At 54.4% G+C, this 25049-nt stretch overlaps 1 protein-coding gene across 2 annotated transcripts; it reads right to left on the reverse strand.

The window, feature by feature from the left end:
* Window position 1: 1 nt before the first annotated feature.
* On the reverse strand, window positions 2-23394 carry PIAS4 (protein inhibitor of activated STAT 4). 2 transcript variants are annotated; one of them, XM_081092229.1, is made up of 11 exons: window positions 23235-23394; window positions 16836-17262; window positions 9808-9892; window positions 9013-9054; window positions 8562-8652; window positions 8333-8461; window positions 8108-8213; window positions 5468-5541; window positions 5217-5377; window positions 2586-2716; window positions 2-1717 (listed from the first exon to the last, which is right to left on the reverse strand). In XM_081092229.1, exons 1-11 carry the CDS (start codon window positions 23259-23261, stop codon window positions 1449-1451), a joined length of 1542 nt encoding a protein of 513 aa, XP_080948355.1. In that variant the 5' UTR covers window positions 23262-23394; the 3' UTR covers window positions 2-1448. The 2 variants fall into 2 exon arrangements, with proteins under 2 accessions (XP_080948355.1, XP_080948356.1); XM_081092230.1 differs by lacking the exon at window positions 9013-9054 and having other exon boundaries at window positions 23235-23280.
* Window positions 23395-25049: the final 1655 nt, after the last annotated feature.

The raw sequence follows: 25049 nt of genomic DNA on the forward strand, positions 1-25049 counted from the left end.
GTGGCTTCACCTTGACCTTTTTATTTGCATTTTTAAAAAAACAATTAAATTAGAATACAAATATTAGAAAACAGCGGCCTTCAGCTGCCAGTGCAGACTGAGGGAGGCTGGACTGCGCAACTGAGTTTATACAGTAAAACTGAATTTGCCCTCGACCAGATTTATGTCCTTTTTGTCTTTAGACCTGAAATGATATTGCTTCCTGACTAGTAGAGTTGTTTATACAAAGGAAAATTATTCTGGGGTTGGTGGGGAAAGGACAGGGAAGAGAAAAAGCAAAACAGGAGGGCAGGCAGAAGTGGTCTGGGGTGTTGTGGCTTCTGAGGGGGCAAGGATGCTGGGTGGTGGGCCAAGCACCCAGCTGCAGGTCCCTGGAGGCATCTGGGGTTGCTATGGAAGCCCCATGGTTGCTGGACCACCCCCAAGGCTAATTGGGTTGCTAAAGGGTGGCCCCTAGCCCAGTCCTGTTGGAAGACGAGTATGAGGCTCCAGGGGGAGGGGCTGCAGGGCAGGCCTCGTACCCGTCGGAAAACCCAAGAGCAAGAGGGGAAGGAACCACCCCAAATTAAGAGGACGGGGCAGGAGTCCCTGCTGCCCCTCAGAGGTGGCCACCTTCCCGGCGGTGGCACCCGTGGACATCTGCACTGTTCCGTAGGGAAGTTAACCTGAATTGGAGTTACCGAGGTAGCTGGCTAAAGAACTGAGACCCCCCACGCCACACGGTGCCACACCCTGAAGCCCCCACCTCAAAGGGGGTTCTGGCCACATGCTGGGTCTTCAAAATACCAAGTTATTGCACTTTCAAAAAATACAACACATCTGTGGCTAAGCCCTCCCTAGCCCACCCCCACCCACCTGCTCACGGCCCCCATCGCCCCCTCCCCACCCCAACCCACTCCATGGCTTCTTGGCTAAAACTCTCACTGCTCAGAGGCCCATGCCAGGGTCTCTGGGCAAGAGGACAGTTCAGAGAGAGAAGAAAAGCAAAGGAACATGAATGTCCAAGTCGTGGCTGCTGCCAGGGAGCCCCTGTCCTCCCTGTTGCCCCCACCAGCCCCAGGTCCCTCTGTACCAGCTGGAATGGTCATCAGAAGAGGTGGGGCTTCTGGGAGGGTGCAGTGTCCTGCCCACCCCTCTTCTGGGCTGACTCCTGCTGGGGAAACAGCTGTGTGGGTGGCTCGTCTTGTTTTTAAGAGTTTGTTTTTTGTTTCATTTTTCTCTTTTGTACTTTTTTTTTGTAATTTTACTTTTTTTTTTTAATCCTCCAATAGGAGAGTCCAGAGGTACAGGTGCCAGGATCCAGGGAAAGGGGTGGAAAACCATATGAACAATAAAAAGAAAAAAAAATCACTCCTCCCTCTGCACCCCAAGGCCCGCCTGCACCCCTCTGCGTGGTGAGCACCAGGAAAATTTGAGTGTCCGACCAGTTGGTGGTGGGTGATGATCGGTCAGCAGGCCGACACCAGGCCCTTCTGGAAGGGGCAGCGGCGCTTGGGCCGGGGGCCATCCTCATCCTCGTCCTCCTCATCTTCCTCTTCCTCCTCCTCTTCCTCTGAAGACGAGGAACTGTCCAGCGTAAGGTCCACCACGTCAGCTCCCAGCTTCCCGTTCTCAATGCTGCCCATTGTGCCGCCCCCGCCTCCAGAGCCCCCAAGCATGCTGCCACCGCCACCGTTGACGTTGGGGCTGGATAGGAGCCCATTGGTGTCTGAGGTGCCTGAGGGTGACAGGGACAGATGCTCAGGACTGCAGACCCACCGAATGAGGAAATGAGGTGGCAAGGGGCAGGGGCAATCCTGGGATACCATTTCTGCCTCGTGTAGAGGCCTCCTGACGTTGGGGAGCACCCTGTATAGGACCTGGCACACAGCAGGTGCTAAATAACTGTGTGCTCCCTGCAGTGCAGAGTTCTGAGCCCTGGTCTGTTCCACTCTGAGGGGATGGGATCCACTCCATGGGGATGGCTGTTTTATTTTTCCTTTTCGTTTTTAAAAAATATTTTATGTAATGATTTTACAGAGCGAGAGAGAGAAAGGGAGATAGAGAAAAACATCAATTTGTTGTTCCACTTATTTTTATGCATTCGTTGATTTTTAAAAAATATATATTTTTATTGATTTCAGAGAGGGAGAGAGGGGAAGAAAGAGATAGAAACATCAATGATGAGAGAATCATCAATTGGCTGCCTCCTGCACGCTCCCTACTGGGGATTGAGCCCACAACCCAGGCATGTGCCCTTGATCAGAATCAAACCCGGGACCCTTCAGTCCGCAGGCCAACTCTCTATCCACTGAGCCAAACCAGCTAGGGCCACTGGTTGATTCTTGTATGTATCCTAACTGGAGATCGAACCCACAACCATGGCATATCGGGATGATGCTCTAACCAAGTGAACTATCTAGCCAGGGCTCCTGGTTTTTTTTCCTTTTTGGTTTTCTTGGTCTTTTTTCATTTGGGGTAGCTGTGTTTTAGATGAAAATGTCACACAGCAGGACACAAGTCAAACTCAGAAACCACCAACCCCCCTTCTAGAATAGGTATTGGGGCAAACGAAGGAGCAGCTGGGGGCTGGGTCAGGGACTCACCGAGTACGAGGATGGGGCACTGGGGGCTGCAGCTGCGCTCCTTCTCGGCACGGATCGGGCACCATGAGCCATCTACCAGGTATTCAATTTCATCGGCATCCTCACACTCACTCAGGATCTTGGAGAGGAGCCTGGGCACGGAGGGGGATACAGGAGAACTGATTCTTAGGCCAGCTGAGCCACACCCTGCTCCCCTGGACTCTAGTGGGATGCTCACTAAGCCACTTTCTTCTTTGCAAAAGAAGTTTCATGAAAGCACCAGCCAGGCCCCAGTGATCTGAGGTCCTGGAGGGAGAGGGGGCCAGTCTCTTCCCTGCATGGGGTCTGCACAAGCTAGGCCCTCTGGGAGGGTCTGCCACGTTGCTTTGAAGGATTGCAGTCACCCACTCCTGGCACAGTGCAGGCACTCCCTCCAACACCTTCAGAGCACGGGGCCCGGGAGGCTGGCCGAAGAAGGGTCCTGCCTACCCAGCCCCCTGACCGAGGGGCCCCGCCCTGGCATCCCGATTCTGTGCTACCCTCACTTTTACAGTTAAAGGAAACTGAGGCTCAGAGAGCAGCTATGTGCTGCTCAAAGGCCCCTGGAGAGTCTCCCAGAGCGCGCCTGTGGCGAACCAGAACCAATGAGGTGTGCTCTGACCCTGGGGACTGGCTGCTAAGGTACTGCCAGCCAGGCCCATTTCAAAATGGAGGGCCTAAGACCTGGGGAGGAGGAGTGAACTCCCCGAGGCCACAGACCAGGTGGCAGCAGCCTGGGTTCTAGTCCAGTCCCCGCTTTTTGACACTTCCTGGCCACAGGGCCTCAGACTCTGCCACCATCTCCAGCAGCTGGAGGGACCTGAGGAACAGCCGATGCCCAGGCCTGGTGCACGGAACGCACATGCTGCTGTGGCAATGGGTCACCAGGGCCCCAGCATTTGTTCAGTGTCAAAGTTGCACCTGCCTCCAAGTGAATTTGACCACCTAGGTCACAGTCACACAGGAAGGAGGCTGTCCTGCTCCAGGACACACTCTGGAGCTGACGGGGTCCTTCCCACCCTTACCCTCTGGCCTCCCCTCCATCGCCACACTCATAGGCCCACCCCCAGGGTCACCCTTGTGTGAACAAAGCTGTTCCTGCAATGCACTTCTCTACCTGGAAAAATCCCACTCACCCTCCAAAGCCCCACTCTGCAGTTCCTCTTCGTCCTCTAGGCAGAGCATGAGCAACAGGATCTGGATCTGGCTCAGTTCTCCCTGTCCCCCCAGCTCAGGTGGGAGTTCCCTGAAGATAGGGTCTGGGACAGAGTACTTTTGGGGACACCTGGATCACCCAGCTTAGGGCCAGGGAGGAACAGATGGCAGAGCCTCAAAGAATAAATACATAAACCAAAAACCCTTCCTCCAGCAAGCCTCCTGGGCTACGTGAGGTCCCATGGGCTTACTGGGATCGTGGTCTGTATGGGGCAGAGCCACCGTCCCCAGCCCTGCCAGAGCTTCCACCACCCGAGCCTGAGTGACCCACTCTAGGCCTGTGAGGGGGAGGGAAGGCGGGTGCTGGGCTGCACAGCTGCCAGGCTGGGAACAGAGCTGCCATTCAGACCCAGACCTCATGTCCAGCCCCAGGGGCCTCCTCATTCCACCCTGAGGTTGGGTAGCACAGAGGGCTGTAGCTCAGCCCCTCTGGGGAGGGGATCCAGGCTCAGAGTTGGCTGAACCTGGCCTGGCTACCTACGAGCTAGAGGGTCCCAGGGCAGGTGACTGCCCCCCTGAGTATCAGTCTCCCCATCTGAAAGGTGGGGACGATTAAGGTCCACCTCCTGGGACAGTTGGGAGGGAGGGCTTGGCAAGACCCTGAACATGGTCCCCGAGATGAGTGCTTGAATGAGGGGACAAATTCGCACCCAGTCCCTATAGGTCATTCGCAACCCTACTGTGTGTACACACCCCAAGCTTCGAGTCTCAGCTTTCAATGGCTGGCGGTGCAGAGCTGAGTACCAACTTCTATTTAGGCTGCCACCTCTCCCTGCCCCTATCAGACTTCGGGGACAGGGGTGGGTGTGGCCAGCACCTGGCAGGAGCTGCTCAGTCAGGTGCTGGGCTCAGTTTCTGGAAACCCAAAACCTAAGCAAAGTTTCCCTTTTGGGGAGAAGAGCCTTTTGCCCCTTGTCCCCAAGTGGTGTGGGGACGGCCTGCCTGTTAGGCTGAGGGACAGTGTGGCCGTGCACCAGCATCATCCAGAAAGGGGACAAGGAGAGCGTGACCAGAGTTTGGTGCAGATGTGTGTCCTTTTCACCTTTCTATGGAGGGCATGACTGAGGTTGTGCTGAACAAACTTCCGGAAGCAACTTTGTGCATCAGACTGGAGGTAAGGGTTTCTCAGGTCCCTGTGTTACGTGCAGAAAAACAGCTTCCAAGAACAGGTCATCCGGGGAACAGTGGGCTTCCTGGGCCCAGAGCCCCACTTCTGAACCCTGAGCTACACTCCTGCTGCCTGCACACATAAATCCTGCCTGTTTGCAACCTGGGACTTCCAACGCTGCCAACAGGCAGAGGCCTTCAAGTTGCATGGCTCTGCTGCTCCCTCCCCAGAGACCCTCGGGTGAGGTGCGGCCCGGCAGGCAGCGCAGCCCCTGTGCTTTAGTGACTCACCCGTCTATGATGAGCTGGTCGTAGGGGGCGGGTTTGTCGCACACCGGACACATCCAGGTAGGCTTCTTCTCGTTCATCTGGAGGTAGAAGACAGCGTCGAAGCACTGCAGGTGGGCACAGGTCTCTGCCCGGCAGGGCACGGACAGCCGCATCTTCACCAGCTGCGGGCAGAGGAAGGGGGTATGAACAGGCCACCAGGCAGCCCCCACGTAATAAACAGATGAGGGAGGGGGACCACCACATCGACTCACTGGGCAGATGAGGGAGACCCGCACGCCGGTGGTGGCGATCTCACTGTCAGGGTCCAGGCGAAGCTTCTCTTTGACTGTGGAGAAGGGGGCAGCCAGTGTTAGTGGGGAAGGGGCAGAGGTGCCCACAGGGCCAGGCCAGGAGGCAAGTTGGGCAGCAGCCACAGTTATTTCTGATAGCTTGGGTGCACCAGAGGCAAACCAACAGGACTTTTCTGGAAAGATCCAGGCAACACACAGCTACCAAAAGAGCCACCTGCTGTGCCTCTGTTAATTCTGAGAAAAACCATCCCTGAAGCCTTGGCAGGGAGGCAGGGCCCCTACTTCAAGACAGTGCCCACTAGGGAGCACCGAAGTCCCAGTCCAGAGTGCTCACCATGGGCCCTGCAAGGGTAGAAGCAAACCTACCAGCACAGCTTCCCTTGTACAATGAAATGTTACTTCTCTAATAAAGGAAAAGATGGCAACAGCACCAGACAGTGAGACACGATGTGAAAACATGCTCATAGTAGCACCCAAAGCCCTCCCTCTCGCCTGTGCGCTGGAAAAAGACTGGAAGGAAAATCACCTAGTGCAGCCCTGGGACCTGTCTCCCTCCTTTCCTTTTCCTGCATGTTCTTCTTTTTTCTTTCTTTTTCTTTTTTAATATATTTTTATTGATTTGAGAGAAGAAGGGAGAAGGAGAGATAGAAACATCAATGATGAGAGAGAATCACTGACTGGCTGCCTCCTGCACGCTCCCAACTGGGGATTGAGCCCACAACCCGGGCATGTGCCTCTGACCGGAACTGAACCTGGGACTCTTCAGTCCGTAGTCCAACGCTCTATCCACTGAGCCAAACCAGCCAGGGCTACATGTTCTGCTTTCAAAGCCAGGAAGTTAAACCTCATCCTGAAGGGTCCCAGGGCAGGTGACTGCCCCCCTGATGTCTCAGAGCAAACCAATCCTGGGTCTTGTAGCGTGGAGGCCACCCTGCTTAAAGCCAGAACTGCGCCCAAGAGGCTGCCGGCTCCAGGAAGCCTCCTTGCTCCTCTCACAGCCAATCACACTTCAGTATGAATTTCCATCCCATGATTCCTTTCTCTGCCTAACAAGTGCTAATGGTGGCCCCAGAGGCCTTGGCTCATCGGAATGACCCTGGGCAGCTAAGAATGGGTGCAGTATCACTGATTTTTAAAAAAATAGATTTTATTATTTTTCCATCACCATGACCCCCCCTCTTTTTATTGATTTTAGAGAGGTGGGGAACAGAGAGAAGTAGAGGAAAAGAGGGAAGGAGAGAGAGACAGAAAGAAAAAAACATGGATTTGTTGTTCCACTTATTTATGCATTCATCGATTGCTTCTTCTATGTGCCCTAACCAGAGATTGAACCTTAAACCTTGGCATACTGGGACACTCTAACTTTAGTTAAACTGAGCTACCCAGCAGGGCCTCACTTTTCCCCTGACAGAGAGAAGGCGTGTGCATCAGGAAGGGTTCAAGTGAGACCAAAAACAGAAGTTCCCCTGGTGATGACGCCTACCTTGGGGCTGGCTGTGGAAATGAAGTCGGGGCTTCCTTCAGCAAAAACCTGACAGTCCCTCCTACCAGGGGCCCAGGCTGTCACATACATTCCTCCAGCCCACAATGCTACAAGGCCCCTGACTCCTCACTGAGGAGTCAAGCCAGGCCTCTATTTGCCCCACCCTCCATCCTGTGGGCTGCTGGGGCCTGGATGAACCCTGCCCCTGTCCAATATGCACTCTGGTCAAATTGGCCACTGTCTCCACAGGGAGAGAGGCAGATGGGACTGGGGGTTGAAGAAAGGGCCCTTTGAGGGAAGGGGAGGCAGCAGGGTGGGGTACATACACTGAGACCTCGGGCCATAGGGCCTTAACTCCGCCACTCTGCACCTCAGTGACCCCACTGGTCAGATGGCATCAGAAGTCATCTCAGAGACCAGAAAGGGCCAGTGATTTGACCACACAGCTTCCAAGTGGAGGAATTCCTGAGCACAGCTGTGGCCTGGGCAGCCCTTGGTGCACGGATACAGGAAGAGACAGAACCAGTTCTAGGTTTAGTCTATCACTTTTGATGGCATGTTTTGTTTGTTTTTTAAATGCTGTGACCACCCCCCCCCCCCCCGACACACACACACACACATTTTTTGATTGTTAAGAGTACAAAGAAAACAGACAGTCTTACCATTTCTAATCAGACCTGGGTCATCCCCTATGCACCTTGAACCTCAACCATGAATCCAGCCTCTACTTCCCCTCTCCGTGCTCCTGGACCCACCCACCCCATTCCCTGCACTGCAGCCATCAGGCCAGACCCGACCACCTGAGGTCTCCACGCCCCTGCAAAGCTACATACAAGCCCCACATGCTCAGCGCACCCAGACCCCCTGGCTCACTCGAGTCTGTGAGCACAGCCACCGTAGATGGTCTGTGTCCCTCACCAGTCCTTGCCTCTGGCCTCTGGCCTCTGCACGGACAGTCCAACATCCTCTAGAGACCTCCCAAGTTCCCTGACCCCCAGGGTGTTGACAAGAGCACCCCCTGTAGACAACAAGCTCCTCACGTCCAGCAAAGGGAAGGGAAGCAGTAACAGAGCTAAAGCCACACTCAGTCACCTAAGGGAAGGCACTGCAGTGCTCACCCAGTGCCTTGCACAGCTCCGGATGCTTGACCCCGATGGTTTTCAACCTCTGCAGCAGCTCTGAGGAGGTCAGTTGCCGCACCAAATATAAGGCCACCGAGTAACTCTGGGGATAGAGAGGGGAAGGGTGTTAGGGCTGGGTGGGGCCAGGCAGGGTGAGCAGAGGTGGGATAGGGGTGGCAGGGCTGATGGGGCAAGCAAGTGGGCAGCACCCACCCCACTCACCTTGCCATAGTTCCCCCAGGTGACGGTGATGCGGTTGGTGGCCGAGGACAGGTACATGAGGTGAGTGAGGTTGATGGGGCGGCAGGGCCTTTTGGGCTCCACTCCGGGCTTATTCGAGGGGTAGTAGCCCTGGGAACAGGTGGAGGCTCAGCCACCGTAGATGGTCTGTGTCCCTGCCCTTCCCTCCATGCTCGCCACCCCAACAACAGATCGGGGCTGCCCTGCTCACCGGGACTGAGCAGTAGCTGTGGTTGACCTTCACAGCAATGTTGGGTGGGTACTGGTCCTCCTGCGGGCTGCTGGTGTCCGAGTAACAGATTCTGCAATGACAACGGGTACCATGGGGCTGAGGGCAGGGGAAGGGCCCTTGGGAGAGGCAAGGATGACAGACCGGGCTGCATCCGGCCTGATGGGTAGATCACAATGCTGGGCTGCACAAGGGGATCTCAGGGCCCCACGTCTGGCCTGAGTGGGGATGGACAATGGTGTGTCCACAGCCAGGGATAGCCAGTAGGAAGAAGGGAGGAACAGGCTCCACCTCTAGCTGGGAGCCTCAGAGGGCTGTCGTGAGGAAGGGGGACCTAGCTTCAATGCACTTGGGGTGGGACACAGCAGGGCTGTAGCCACCCAAGGCGGAAATAGCCAAGGGTTCCCTCGGGGAGCTGGCACACCTGGCTTACCTTAGGACGACCTGCACGGCCTTGACCCCAGGCTGTAGTTCTCTGTGCCCCAAGGAAACCACAGGGAAGGAGAGGAAAGGAGGGGTCAGTGAGGTGGGAGTGCACCATGCCAACCCTTCAGCTGGGTGACCACTGGCCTCTCCTGGGCAAGCCAGGCAGCCTAACCCACTACCTCCCTTGGAACCAAAGGCCAATAGATACCACCTAGAATGTTCTCTCCTGCCATTTACTCACTGGTGACTTGGGGCAATGACTTCCCCTCTCTGGACAATGGGGGGCTGGTGTGGATATTAAGTAGGTTGGTGGGTGCGGGCCTGGCATGTGCTGAGTGCCCCAACAAGCGGCTGCTCCAGTGGCGACTGCTGTCTCAGCTGGAGATGGAGTCTCAGAGAGCAGGGTCGGAGACCTGGGGACAGCCCAGTGTCCTTACCTGGGCGACTCTGCCCCAGGGGACACTGGCTATGTCTGGGACTGTGGTCATCATGACTGGGGGTGCTCCTGGCACCAAGAGGGTGGAGGCCAGGGATACTGCTCAATACCCTACAGTGCCCAGGATGGTCCCCCTCAGAGAATGACCTGGCCCTGATGTCAACAATGCTAAGGGGGACAGACTTTGTTAAAGGGAGACACTGGCCCACCTCTCGGAGCTGCTGATTGTGCACACAGACCCTGATTGGAGTGGGGGTGAGAATGCAGGTTCTGTATCAGATCTGGCTGAAGGCTCTCCTAGGCCACCTGAGACCACACCCACCCACCATCTAGCATGGAGGTCAGCAAAGGGTGGGGCCAGAGCACCTGGAGTTCCTTATCAGCTCCACCTGTCTGGGCGTCAAAGCGAAGATGCATGGGCTCTCTTGAAGCTTCTCGTTATTCTGTGGAACTAAACACAAACATGGGATCAGGGTCATGTCTGGTCCCCGGCAAGGGATCATGGTCATTTCTACTGCTTGGCCCCTTTCAGGCCGGGAAGCAGGAAATGGGAGACGGAGTCCTACTAGGCAGGGATAAGGGTGAGAGGGAACCTACTCTTTCTTGGGGCCAAACCTCAGCCTCTGGTTCAGGGAATATTTACCACTCACCCACCCCATGCCCCCCACCAAGGGTCACTCTCAGAGCAGTAGCCTTATCATCCCTGTGGAGTTCAGGTGTTTATTCAGGAAAACTGTTAACTGCTACTCTAGGGGAGAGTAGCAGAGAACTGCTACTGGGAGGACGCAGCACAGACAAGCACGTACCCTTGAGCCAGGCTACTCTCTTCAGGTCTGTAAGACACCAGCAACAACTCTGTCCCCACCTCGAACGGCTGTTCTGACACATTCGGTGAGCACGTGCCCATCAGCACAGACACTCACACATACAGGAAAAATGCTCACAGTCATACATTACTCAGAATGGTTTCTATCAGCAGAAAACTGTTAACCACCTGACTGCCGGCCAACGGGATCTGGTTAAGACATGCCACAGGAGGTCTCATACAAAGGATACTATGCAACTGGGAAAACAGGTAACCAGGATCAAGATGCTCTTTGTGTTCCAATAAGGAGTAACCTCCAAGGTGTTTGGTTACCTGAAAGTAGCAGATGCAGAGCCCTGTGTTTATCATGCTGCTACGTGTGCAACCAAATGGAGGGAGGGGGTCTGTGCAAGGGCACACTGGCTTATTTGTGCAAGAGATGTCTCTGGGGGAGGGGGTGCGAGAACTGGCCACAATCACAGTCTCCGAGGACTGCGAAAGGTAGGAGGGAGCTTTTAAAATTTATACTGCAAATCCTTTAGAACAGGAGTGGGCAGACTGTTCTATAAAGAGCTGGAGTATAAATATTTTTGGCTTTTTTGAGCCACAAGGTCTCTGCCTTGATGTCCTCACTCTGCCTTGTATCATGGAAGCTGCCAGAGACAGTGAGCGTTCAAATGGGTGTGGCCGTGCACCAATAGAACTGGTTTAGAAAAACAGGCAGCCAGTGGGGTTGGCCCCCACCCTAATTGGCCAACCCTGTCTTAGAACCTTTTGAATTCTAAACCACAACAGGTAATCTATTTAAGCAAATGTGATTCAAACTTAAAACCACCTCCAGCTTAGAAGCCAGACTGCCTGAGTTTGTACTCCAGATCTGGGAGCGGCCGCGTACCCCTATCCTGGTCCAAGTCTAGGCGCCCTCCATGCGTAAGATCCACCTCTCAGAGTGCACAGCCAAGTCTGTAGCTGGTGTGGTGTAAGAGGTGGCTGCTGCCATGGCCACACTACTGCCCATTCATGCTTGTTTGCTGAGGGCCCTGCTGGTCCCTTCAGAGTCCTGGTTGGGGTCCTGAGGAGGGTCACCTAATTGGTTATGGGGACACTGGCAGGCCACCTGCAGACACCTCAGTCAGGCCAGCCCAAAGAGCCCAGGGGCATTTGTGGGAGGTGAGGCTTCACATTATCTGAACTGTCAAGACTGCGTGGGACGTCAAAGATACCACCCCACTTCAGTGACCCCCAGGGAGAAGGGAAAGGGACCCCAGCAGGCTTCTTGGGAGCCACACACTCGCTGGCCAGGGAGCTCTGCCAGCAATAACAGTGTAATAAAGGTGGACAAGCCTGGCCAGTGTGGCTCAGCGGTTTAACATCAACCCAGGAACCAAGAGGTCTATAGTTCGATTCCTGTCAGGGCACATGCCCGGGTTGCAGACTCGATCCCTAGTAGGGGTCGTGTGGGAGGCAGCCAATCAATGTTTCTCTCTATCCCTCTCCCTTCCTCTCTAAAACATTATTTAAGAAATGTGGGCAAGCTGGTGGTGGAAGGACCAGAACCCAGGGTCCCTTTCCTGGAATGGTCCCTATTTCTAGGTGAGTCTGCTGTGAGGACTCTGAATCTAATTTTCCGCTGTGTCATTGGCCTGGGGTGTCCAACTGCTCCCCCAGGAAGCCAGGTGAGCTGCCACCTCAGCTGGGACAAAGCATACTTTACACCACCATCAGGAGGGGGCTGGGGATTCCCCAAAGCCAGGCCTTTACCAGCTCCACCTTCAGCTGTTCAGGGCTGAGATGTGGACATCACCCATGACTCCTGTCACATCCCCTCCCCCATCAATTCCTCAGCCAGTCCTGTTGGCACTCAGTGCTCTCCTCTCCCCACCACCACTGCCTGTTCGGATCAGTACAAATACCACTTGCTGGTCTCCAGGCTCCCGGGGCTCACTGTCTGCTACATAGGGCCTCGGGGATGATCTGTCCAGCTCTGTAGCCATAATTCCACAGCAGCTACCCTGGATTCCTCCTATGCTCCCTACCTGTCAAATACATCCCCCCTTGAGATCTTTGCATGTACCACCCCCTCTTCTAGCTAGATCATTCCTCCCTCAATGATCTCCACCTCCCTGGTATCGTCTAAATTTGTGAAAATGCACTGGGAAGAAAGTCTTCCCCAAGCACCTTTATTTAAAAACTGTACCAAAAAATAAATATAGCCAAAACCGGTTTGGCTCAGTGGATAGAGCGTCGGCCTGCGGACTGAAGGGTCCCGGGTTCGATTCCGGTCAAGGGCATGTACCTGGGTTGCTGGCACATCTCCAGTGGGGGATGTGCAGGAGGCGGCTGATCGATGTTTCTCTCTCATTGATGTTTCTGACTCTCTATCTCTCTCCCTTCCTCTCTGTAAAAAATCAATAAAATATATTTAAATAAATAAATAAATAAATACACACATACATACATACTGTACCACCCGTCCTGGCCGGTGTTCTCAGTGGTTAGAGCATCAGCCCGTGCACCAACGGGTTGCAGGTCTAATTTCCGATCAAGTGCACGTACTTGGGTTGCAGGTTCGATCCCCAGGCCTGATCGGGGTGTGTGCCTGAGGCAACCAATCAATGTGTCTCTCACATTCAAGTCTCTCTTTCTCTCCCCCACCCCCCTCCCTTTCACTGTCTCTAAAAATCAATGGAAAAAATATCCTCGGCTGAAGATTAATAAAAAAAAACCTACACCACCACCCTTGCAATTCTGGCACTCCCCACCTCCGTCCCTGCTTCATTTTTCTCCAAAACCTTTACATCCTAAGAATCAGCACAATGGTCAGGTGTCTTTGGGTCATCATGGGCGCCACTGAACCAAAAAGTACTTCAGTTGTCATCCACACTGCTGGACACTGGGTAGCTGTGGAGATATGCCTGCTCAGCCCCTGCTTACAGCCACATGCCTCTGCACCTCCCAGGGACTAAAGGCGGGAACCCCTTGCTCTGAGTCCTCCAGGGAATGGGAATTCTGGGAACCAGCCCCTGGGCTAGATCTGAGATATTGACCAACAAAGAGGGCCCACACATCCATCTCCACCCCAGGCTGCCAGGCAGCCTCGAGCACTGCACCAGCAAAGAATATTTAAGGACCCGAGCAGATGCTCACAATATACTGGGGTGGGGTGGGAGGAGGATGACAAAACAACAGTCAGGGTACAGCCACATCTTCATAGGATTGCACCATGGAGAAAAGAAGGCGGCAAGCCCACTCGGCCAGTAGGGATGCTCCAGGGAGCACAGCCACAGCTGGTTTCTCTACTACCACCCCATGTTTTCTACGATGAACACATAATTTTACTAAGTTTAAATGAAAAGAAAAGGAGGATTTGAAGAAGTCCACTGATGGGACGGTCTTCCATCTCACAAGCCTGTCTGCTGGCAGCCTGGGACCTGGGCTGCCAGAGGCCTGTCTAGGCTCCCACATCACGGAATGGAGCTAAGCAGGTACCACACCGGCTATGCGGTGGCAGGCCGGCCGCTGCACCTCAGAGATATACCTGCCTCAGAAAGAACTCAAGAAAACAAGACCTGGAAAAGTTCATGGGACCTTCAGCAACTCCAAAGCCGTTGGGACAATCCCCACGCTTCCCCTTGGCCCACCCGTCTCATGTTTTTTTGGCCTCTGTTCTCCCCCCTTCCTCCTATGCCACACCACGCTCTGATCACCATGGCCTTCATTTACAAGCTCTCTCTCACCACTGGGCCTCTGGCTGAAACACACTTTCCCACTCCCTTCTTTGTCCAGTTTATGCTACTCACCCTTCAGGTCTGGACAGGAATGCCACCTCCACACAAATGCATAGTAAGGGGCTCCTGGTACTGATAGACCCCTAAAGACCATGTATTCCACAATCAGGCCATTCCTAACCCGGCACTGTTTATAATCACCTCTAGTGCAACTTCCTGGCAAAATGTGCCAGGCCAGGGACCCCACCACCTTCTTGTTGCTTAGGCAATGCCAGCCAAAGGGCTCAGGCTGAATGAACGATGAGGCAGGCACCAGGCCAACAGCTCTCAACCACCTGGGTGCTGACCACCTCTAGGGGGCAGGCAGAGAACTGGGGGCATCTGGAGCTATCAGGACAAAGGGTGACAGTGGGGGCAGGCTGAATGTCCCCACACTATGAGAAGCTGGCCACAGGATGCTGGGGAGCCTCTCAGAGCAGCACTGAGCCAGGTTGTGTTTCCTTCCTTCCGCGCGCAAGTCTCATAATGGCCTCCCTCCTCCAACCCAATCCTGACAGGGAGATCTGGGCCTTCCTTGTCAGACTCTGGCTGACACCCTAAGTGGCTGGGCTGGGGGAACCCTCAGGCTGTAAGATACCCAGTGAGCCCCAAGCTAAAGTAGCATGACCCAGGATCATTTAGAAGCAAGTGCCCCTGCCCTGGGAGCGCCTGGCTACTGGCCTATCCCGGCTGGGAAGGGAAAGACAGATGGGCCCTTCGTGTGGAGAGGAGGCCTGGGATCCAGAACCTTTATGTGGTTCAGAACAGGTGCTTCCCTGTAGGGGTGCAAGCACTGATGGTGTGGGGAAGGATGAGGATCAGGAAGAGGGCTGAGTACACAGCCCCGAGCCCCTTCCTAGCAATGCTGTGTGACCTTGGGCCAGCTCCTGCCCAACCAGAGGATATCATCTGTGTCTTAAGGTCCTTCAGTTCTGAGGCTGTGGCTCTATTCTTCCCCCTCCCCCGACCCCAAACACACCCTGTGTGATTTATGTCTACTATTCCAGCACGGGTTCCATCTAGAAGCCAGCTTTGTTATGGCTACAGGTCATGCAAGGGGTAAAGGGAAGCTGGCTGAGCACAGCCTCCTAAAGTAGCTCTTGGGCAAGGCCAATGCGCCAGAATTCACATGGGGAGGTACCCAGGGTGTAAGGTGGGCGGACAACTGCTGGTTTGGGAATAGAGGGGACCAGACTGCTCCAGGGTTAGGGCCTGTGCTCAGTGAGGCCTCTCCCTAGGAACCCGGGCAGCCGCCAAGTGTTCTAAAAAAAAAAGGGGGGGGGACTCCCAGAGAAGGGGTACAACCTGGGACAGGGGCAGGCGAGTGGGTGGGAGCAGAGGCAGGGCGGGGTCGGCCTCTTTGTTCTGAGCCACCAGCAGAATAATTCCTGGTGTAGTCAGGGGAGCAGACTCTCCCGGAGATCAGGTGACCAGGGTCCCTGGGGGCACAGCGTAAAGCAATGCACTATGGGGTGGGAGTGGCTGCAGGCTTGCAGTGCAGGAAGGAAGCCCATGGTCCAGGCAGGGGATGAGAACCTGCCAGCCGCCCCAAGTTCAAAGTCACCTCCAGCTTCATTCCCCGCCCAGCGCCAGGCTTGCCCTGCAACTTCCTGGTGAAAACCCAGCCTCCCCATTTTGAAGATGATTCTGGAATCTGAAAACCTTCAGGATTAGCTAGCCAGCTAGTCCTGAGGACCCCAAAACCTTGCAGAGAAACCAGTGGTGTGGTGGGGATGGGTTCCAGCATCTAGAGGTTGAGGGAGCAGAGAAAGGGGAAGTCGTCCTGGAGGATTCCAGCACAGCCACATCAACGCCGTGACAGGTGCTGCCGGGCCAACCTGCTCCCCACCTGGGGGCTGGCAAGGAACATCTCCTCGTGTCAGAGAAAAGCAGAGGACGGCCTCAGACTCCAAGGCGGAAATCACCAGAACTCCTTCCTCTACCTCCTGCAACCTCACCTAGAACCACAGCCCCTCTGTAAGTAAGCCTAAGGTCTGTGAATAAGAAGAGAAAGGCAGCTGCACCTCTCCCTCTCCCCACACCTAAGGCAGGACAGAGGGGGCAGGCTGACACAGGACTGAAGCTGAAGTCTGCATGCAAAGAGGGGCCCCCTGGCTGAGCAAGAGAGGATGCTGGGTCAGCAGGATGGAAGGCAGTGAGCCACGTAGCCAATGAAGGGACTGTGACCTCTGCCACAGCACCCAGGGACCAACTCAGGACCAGGGCCTATATCTGGCATGTAGCAGGAGCCGAGCATAGATGTGGGGGTTCAACAGTGTGTGCGTGTGTGTGTGCAAGCGCGCGAGCGCGCAGGGGCTCCCGCTCAGCTGGTGCTCACATATACACTGTGTGAGTGAGTGAATAAATGGGGGAGTGGGGGTTGAGATGTAAGTGATAATGGGCAGGGTCTCTGAGAACACTCAGGGAAAATCTGAGTGTTAACAAGAGGCCCAGGACATTCCACTTGGAGTCCTGGAGGCACAGGAAGCTGAGGCTGACACCAGGCTGACAACCACCCCCAGCCCTGGCCAACGCCTTGACTTCGATCTTATGAGGGACTCTGAGTCAGAACCACCCAGCTAGACTGTTCCAGAGTTCTAACCCTTGGAAACTGGGACTCTCAATTGTTTTAAGCTGCTGGTATTAGGGAAATATTGTTAGATGGCATAGGTCACTAATCTAAAGACCCGAACGTGGTCCCTGTGGCTCCTATGAGGAACAAGACTTCTACCGCCCCCTGACTTTGCTGCTTCTCAGAAAATATTCCATGGCCACAGGCACCAGAACTTGGAAGGCAGGACCCCCAGAGGACGTGGACTCACCCAGTTCAGTGGGCTTCAGCAATTCATCTAGCATGTTAAAGAAGGGCAGCTTCACCAGGCGCACTTCTGGCTTGAGGGTCTTGGCAGGCAACCGTCCGAGTCCATTTAAGTACTTCCCATAGAGCACAGGGTAGTCAATGTTGGGGCCTGTGAGTGGAGTCCTGGGCACAGTGCTGGCCCGTTCGTAGGTTGAGTGCATGGTCAAGGGATCCAGGGGCCGGTGGGGTTGGGGGACGGGTTCTGAGCTCTTCTTGGCGTATCGTGTCTCGTAGAGCTCCTTGATCTTCTTGAACAGCTCAGGGCTACAGTCAAACTGGACCAGCTGGAGGGCCCGGGTGACAAGTTCGTGCTTAAGTCCACTCTTACTCCGGCCGACGAAACCCAGGAGCATCTGAAGATCGGAGACTCGAAAACTCATCACCATGTTCTGGAAAGAGCAACCACAGACACATGTGATCAGAGGGAGCGGCTGCCATAGTCAGGGGCCACCAATGGGGCATGGGGGCTTCCCTGAACTGCCTGGGCCAAGTGGGGGGATAACAAAATGGGGCTCTTGTCAGCTACCACCTGATCCCATGCTCCCGCCCCTTGCATTCTGGCTGGTGCGAGTGGGAGCCCAGGAGGCGGCTTTGGTGTCAGTCCCACTTGGCCTGGGCTTGACCCCACTTGCACTGACGCTCACCCTTCACATGATGCCCCCTCCCAGCTCAGCCCTGCTGCCCTCCTCCTCCTCCTCCATTCCTCAGCATTGCCAACACAGCACAAGCTCTTCTGACGGCCCCCACCCCCGCCTTCTATTTTAGGTTCTCTTTTCACATCTTCAGGCCTAAAAGCATCCCCAGGGCAGGAACTGGGAATCCTGTTTTTCCATAAACAGCCTCAGCCACTCCCAAAACAGAGCACACTGATGGCCTCTCTGACCCTCAGTCTCTTCATTGGGATGTCAGAAGGACCTGATGAGGTAACTCATGTAAAGCAGAATAAATATGCAACCAATGTCAGCCGCAGACATCTTTTCCCTTTGGCCTAGACCAGTGATGGCGAACCTATGACACGCATGTCAGAGGTGACACATGAACTCATTTTTTTGGTTGATTTTTCTTTGTTAAATGACATTTAAATATATAAAATAAATATCAAAAATATAAGTCTGTGTTTTACTATGGTTGCAGATATCAAAAAATTTCTATATGTGACACGGCACCAGAGTTAAGTTAGGGTTTTTCAAAATGCTGACACGCCGAACTCAAAAGGTTCGCCATCACTGGTCTAGACTCTAGAGCACCGGTTCTCAACCTGTGGGTCGTGACCCCTTTGGGGGTCAAACGACCCTTTCACAGGGGTCGCCTAAGACCATCAGAAAACACATATATAATTACATATTGTTTTTGTGATTAATCACTATGCTTTAATTATGTTCCATTTGTAACAATGAAAATACATCCTGCATATCAGATATTTACATTATGATTCATAACAGTAGCAAAATTACAGTTATTAAGTAGCAACGAAAATAATTTTATGGTTTGGGGTCACCACAACATGAGGAACTGTATTAAAGGGTCGAGGCATCAGGAAGGTTGAGAACCACTGCTCTACAGGCTAGCCACAACTTAATACTAATCACCTGCTGGGAACTGAGCTGGACATGTCATTATATACTTTGACTCTTAAAACAACCCCCAGGTTGGTGTGAGCTCCACATTACAGCCAACATTCAAACCCAGGCCCGACTGATGCCAGGAGTTGTTCATCTCTACTACACTGTCCCCAGCATTGACCTACAGCTGAGCACTTTAGCTGATCATTCCAGCAGGCTTTTTCCATCTGGGCAATGTAGACAAGTGAGCTGGATTGTCCTCTGTAGGGGCTGTCCTGGACACTGTGGGGTGTTAATTAAGCAGCATCCCTGCCCGCACCCACTTGATGCTAGGAGCATCTCCAAATCCCAATCATGATAATCACAAACGTCCCCCAGACATCTTCCAATATCCCCTGGGGGCAGGATCAGACCCGATTAAGAACCAAGCCCTAGCCCAGTGATGGCGAACCTTTTGAGCTCGGCGTGTCAGCATTTTGAAAAACCCTAACTTTAACTCTGGTGCCGTGTCACATATAGAAATTTTTTGATATCTGCAACCATAGTAAAACAAAGACTTATTTTTGATATTTATTTTATATATTTAAATGCCATTTAACAAAGAAAAATAAAAAAAAAAATGAGTTCGCGTGTCACCTCTGACACACATGTCATAGGTTCGCCATCACTGCCCTAGCCGGTTTGGCTCAGTGGATAGAGCATCAGCCTGTGGACCAAAGGGTCCCAGGTTCAATTCTGGTCAAGGGTACATACCTCGGTTGCAGGCGCCTCCCTCTCCCATGTCCTGGGGCCCTGGTCAGGGTGCGTGCAGGAGGCAACCAATCAATGTGTTTCTCTCACATCAATGTTTCTCTCTGTCTTTCCCTCTCTCTTCCACTCTCTCTAAAAATGAATGGAAAAATATCCTGGGCTGAGGATTTAAAAATAAAAAAGGACCATGGGTCTGAGAAGAAGGCTCTGGGAATCCAGCAGCTGGAGAGGCTGTTAACTGAACTGTGGCAAAATAATGAGGTCTGGCAGGGTCCCTCCAACTAAATCAAACCAAACACAAGAGCTCAGTTGATCCCAATGTTTTCTTTGGGGTTGCCTGAAGATACATTCCCTCTGTGAGACTCTGGGACACCAAGGGGAATGAAAGTCCCCCAATATGCTTCATAAGCAAAGTGTCCCAAGAGGATGGGCCGGCAGAGTTTCAGATCACCCATGCTGAGCCCTGAAGCTGGCCTGAATGAAATGTGGTGGGAAAAAGACACTTCCAGGGGGAACAGAAAAACAACAACACACAGTACAAGTGACAAGAGTGGATATGGAAAGCTGGCGAGCATGGGGCAGGATAGCACCCAAAGAAACCAATAAATCGCTTAAACTAAACCCGAGAAAGTGTTATTGTTGGAGGTGGGTGGGAACCCTGCCAGGGTTTACCTAGCAGCCTCAATCCAGGAGACATGGATGTTTCCCGTTTCCTGGCTATTTAAGGGTGAGACATGGAGTCTGACTCGGGAGCCCTGGGTTCAAAACCAGATTCTGCACTAGGTTCCCAGATGACCCTAGGTTTGCTATCAGGCTTCTCTGCACTTCGGGCTCCTCATTTGTCAGCGCAAGAGCTCAGATTCCTTCTATCGGTACAACACCAGGCTCACGCTGATAACAGAGGGGGCTGTCCAGTCCTGCCTGCAAAACCTCAAGGGGGAGCGCTTTTCTGCTGAAGGGTCTTCCTCCTGCTTCTGCACTATAGCTGCGGAGTGGAGGGTCTATCATGTGCCAACTCCTACAGGGGCGTTCTCAGCCACTCATTTCACAAGGACTTGAACGTTATATAGGCGAGAAAACTTAGGCTCCCAGAGGGAAGTGGGTGGTCCAAGGCCTCCCTCCCTGTGTGGCAATGACAGGGCTGGCATTTGGACCTTCCACTCACACCCAGCTGCCCGGGGGCCTGGAAAGACCTTCACTCCGCAGCACACCCCCTACCTAAGTACCTAAGCCGTCTGCTGGTCCTCAGAGAGTCCAGAATGCTTGGAAACAGAGGCATCACCTCTCTCGGCCTGACTTCCTACCTTGATCAGAGAAAAAAGGCTCACAGACTTGTTTCTTCCGGAAGAGGCCCAAGGCCAATGAGGGGAGAGGCGCTGCCATGTGCAAGCTGATGGCCTCCCATGGAGCCACAGGCAGGTGGGCTTGGCCTTTCTGAGTCCAACCACAACACATCTCCTGACGCCATCCTACCCCTGGAAGACCCCCTCCCTGCCCCAAAGCATAGCCTCTTCCACCCGGTTAGACATCTGGAGCTCCGGCACCAGCATCCGGGGACACACCCCTCAAGCTGCCACTCTGATTTCTAAGCAGCTGCCACCAGGGAGGAGCCTGCCCTTGACACTGGGGGGGTGGGAGGGAGGGTTGAGAGAGGGGCACAAGCATCCAGGGGGAAGCCCCAAGGGCTTGACAGATCACCTCCTGCTGAGGCTTCATCCTGCCCCTGCCGGCCCTCAGATCTGTGTTTATAAACAGCACCAGGCCACAAGGGCTTCCAGAGTTGCAGCTAGCTGTGTGGAGAAACATCAGCCTCCATACAGTACCTGAGCTTAGCTTAACCCCTTTCCAGCGTATTGAGCATGGGAGGAAAGTTAAAGCCCCTTTCTCCAGGAAATAGGAGATGGGTACAAACTGCTACAAGGTATCCCAGGGAGTTCACAGGCCGACTCCGCCTCCCCAATACCTATCAGGGCCTTGGGTTAAGCTCAGACCTCCAGTATTTCCTTGAACCAGCCGACTTTGTACCCCAAAAGACAAAACCTCCAGCTGAGAGGTTAGGAAAGCGCCTAAAAGGGGGGACATTTCAGTTACAGGGAAGGCACTTCACAATCACCGCAAGAGACTGAAGGGGAAAGAAAGCTCCCTAGGATGAGCAAGTGGTGCTGCAGACTCAAGCCCCCCTGAACGGAAGCTAGTGTTTTAGAGAACTTGAAAAAAGGGTCCACTTAATTTAACTGGGTTGGGGGGGGGGGGCAGCCACCGGAGGGTCAAGTAGAGTTCATTGGATCATATTTCAAGGCTCTGGATGGAATAAAAAAGACTTCAGACCCTACCCTCTGTCTGGGAGGGTGGGGGCCCAGAGTCACACTAATGGTCCCTCGAGGAGATTAAATTTCAGGGCTCCAGGGACATCAGGCCTGCAGGCTGCCACCGTGGGCTTGCAGAGTTCAGACCTCTCTACTTCTCTAGAACAAGTTTCAATTTCTCCAAACCCTAGAGAAGTGCAGAAGTGTGTGTGGTGTAGGTCTGGGGGAAGGGAGGGAATACCCTATAATCACAGAACCTAGAGGGCTGCATTTCAGATCCCAGGGGGAAGTGAAGGGAGATGTACCGGGAGCGGAGAGAGAGAGAGGACATTGACAGGTTGTTGGGGAGCGGAGACCAGCAGGGGGCAAGAGGCAGTGCTTCAGTCCAGTGAAGAACGTTCCTTAACTTCTCGGGGAAGAAGGGGAGAATCATAATCTGGTTGAGGCAAGGGTTCTGGAGCCTGACCTCGGAGAGGCACCTGGGAAAGGTGTATCCCTGAGGTGGGGATGCTCCCCGCTTAGTCCTAAGAGGATTCAAAGGGGTCCCAAGCTAGGAGAGGGGATGGTATCTACGGGATGTGGAACCTGGACCCCAAACTAGAGCACGGGGAGAGGGGGAGAGGCACCGGGGAGCTGTCCTACAGAAAGAAGCCTATCGTGAAACCAACCAGGCCCTCCAAGGACAACGTCACAGACCAGCAGAAAGAGGGGGGAGTTCAGGAACCAGAGCTGGGTGCATAAAGGGGTCTAAAGCGCTGGTTCTGGGACTGTGTGGAGAGTGCTGTGACCTGAGAAGGAGACTCACTGGGGAGGGGAATACAGGGAAGCATCCAAGATTAGGGTCTGAGGCCGCGTGTGTGCGGGTTAGAGACGCCAGGCGCAGAGTCCAAAGCCTCACAGATGCTGTCCGAAGGGGAAACAGGGAGGAAAGAGAGAGAGCCCGGTGCCCCAAACGGAGAGATGGTAGATAGGAAGGCTCCGAGCCAAGTTCGGGGGTCAGGACGCCATCCCGGGGGGCAGAACACCGCGTCCACTTGGGGGTGAGAGGGAGGGCATCCAGGGGGGCGGGGCTCTGGGATCCGCTCGCGGGCCCAATAGGGCCCCAAACTCCACCGTGGGGCACAGACCCCAAGAGGACGGGCTGTGTCTGGGGGCAGTTGACGATCCTGGGTCCTCACCCCGAGGGTGGGAGCGGTGGTAGAAGGGTCAGGGGGCCCTTCTGGGCAGGGAGTCGCCAACCTCAGCCTGCCCGGTTGGACCGAGAAGCTGAGACCCAGACGCCGGCCCCCCGTGCCCCGAGGAGCAGGGAGGCGAAGACACTCCCCCAGGCCGAAGAGCACGGAGCCCGGCTCGGGGCGAGGAGCGGACCAGCAGCCCAGCCCCTCATGCTGTCCGGGGGCACTGTGCCTCCAGCTGGGAGGCGCGGCCCGCTGCCCGAGTTTAGAGAGACGTGGGCCCTAAGCGCTCAGGCTGAAGCGGGGAGGACCCTGCCTCAAGCCCAGGGCCGATTCCCCGCGCGAGGACTAGGGTGAGGTTTGGGGGCCCCGCCCCCCGCCTCCGGCCTCCCCGCCCCCCGCCCGCAACCGGAGCCCCAGGGCCGGGGGGCGAACGAGGGGGCTGGGCGCCGAGCCGCAGGCGGTCCGCACCGTGGGGCCCCATGCGGAAGTCGCAGACCTCGGACCACCGCCTGGCCCTCGGCCCCTCGGCCGCCCGCCCGGGCCGGCACCGCCGCCGCTCACTCACTTTGGCCTCCACCAGCTCCGCCGCCATCTTGGCCACCAGCGTCCCCCGCGCCGGGAGCCCCCAGCGTCGCGTCACGTGACCGCCCGCCACTAGCGGGCGGGGCCGCCACCGCAGCCAATTAGCACCCGCTCGCCCTTCTTATTGCAGCCCCCGCCTCTACGGCGCGCTCCGCTGCGCACTGCGCAAGCGCGGGGCCGCCGCCTGGGCCTCCGGCCAATCTGGGCGGCGAGACGTCGTCCCCTTTAGCTCCCGGCTACCACGCCCACCCTCGGCCCCGACTGGCTTCTTAAAGGGGTATGAGCCCAGCCCTGGTGGGGCCGCGTGCTGGGTCTGGTCTCGAAGGAAAGGAGAGAGCGGGGCGGCGATCGCAGTGCAGCGAGGTGTCGCGCGGCCTATTGCGTTCTCGGACGCCCGGCGGGCGGCGTCGGGGAGGAGAAGGTTATCCTAGCGCAGCGGCCGCCAGTGAGTGCAGTGCAGCTTTGACGGCCGCTAGCCCCGCACGTTGCACATCCGGGTCCTGGTCGGGCCAAGAGGGAGCGGGCTCTGCACCCACTGGCTGGCCGCAAGTGGAGAAATGCGGGACCAACGCCCCAATTCACTGGAACCCTTGCACCCTTTACCCCTGCGGGCGACGCTCCCTCCCACGCCCGTCCCGCCTCCCCATCCACAGCAATCCTTTGGAATCTGCAGGAAGGGGAACCTAGCCCTGCTCTAGAGCTCTCTGTGGCTCCCCACTGCCCACAGGCAGCGGAGCTCAGACTTTCTACATGTTCCAGGTGATTAGTTTTTCTCTGAGAAAGAGAAGCAGAGAATATTTAAAGGCGCCGGTGTAAAAAATGGCTGGGTTGACTTTTGGGAAAAAGATGTCAACCTTTAACCCACCAATTCCACTTCCCAAGGAAATAACAATTATGATGATGTTAATAATAATACTACCTAATACTAACTGCCAAGCCCTGTTTTAAGCACTTAACATGTTATTTCACCTTCACATCCTTGGTACCAAGGTCACCTCGAACGGGTGCATAAAAAGATATGCACCTGTCCAGCCGGTGTAGCTCAGTGGTTGAGCATCAACCTATGAATCAGGAGGTCACAGTTTGATACCTGGTCAGGGCACATGCCCTGGTTGAGGGGCTTGGTCTCCAGTGGGGGGCGTGCAGAAGGCAGCCGATCAATGATTCTCATAATTGATGTTTCTATCTCTCCCTCTCCTGTCCTCTCTGAAATCAATTATATATATATATATATATATATATATATATATATATATATATATATACACATACATATTCACCTGAATATGTAAACCCAGGGAACAACTGGAGTTGCAGCTCAAATCAGAAGGCCATCTGCTGGCAGAATTCCTTCTTGCTATAAGAGTCAGTTTTTTGTTCTATTGAGCCCTTTTATAAAATATATATATTTTATTGTTTTTTTTACAGAGAGGTAGATAGTTAGAAACATCGATGAGAGAGAAACGTCGATCAGCTGCCTCCTGCACACTCCCTACTGGATATGTGCCCACAACCAAGGTACATGCCCTTGACTGGAATCGATCCTGGGACCCTGGTGTCCACAGGCTGATGCTCTATCCACTGAGCCAAACCGGTTAGGGCTCTATTAAGACCTTTAACTGATTATATGAGGCCCACCCATATTAGGTAGGACAACCTATTTTACTTAACCAAGTTAAATATCAATATCATCCAAAAACACCTTCATAGACACATGCAGTATAATTTTTTTTAATGCTCACCCGAGGATATGTTTTTATTGATTTTAGAGAGAGAGAGGAAAGAAAGGGAGAGAGAA

This window comes from Myotis nattereri (assembly GCF_964212035.1).
Source record: "Myotis nattereri genome assembly, chromosome: 5".
NCBI lineage: Eukaryota > Metazoa > Chordata > Mammalia > Chiroptera > Vespertilionidae > Myotis > Myotis nattereri.

What these genes read in the sequence shown, in the direction of transcription:
- PIAS4 (XM_081092229.1), bottom strand. Translation starts at nt 23,261, where the DNA reads ATGGCGGCGGAGCTGGTGGAGGCCAAA. An exon ending in GCTGAAGCCCACTGAACTGG is followed by an intron (nt 9,893 to 16,835) that starts GTGAGTCCACGT and finishes GTTTGTGTTTAG; the next exon opens with TTCCACAGAATAACGAGAAG. An exon ending in ACAGCTACTGCTCAGTCCCG is followed by an intron (nt 8,462 to 8,561) that starts GTGAGCAGGGCA and finishes ACCTGTTCCCAG; the next exon opens with GGCTACTACCCCTCGAATAA.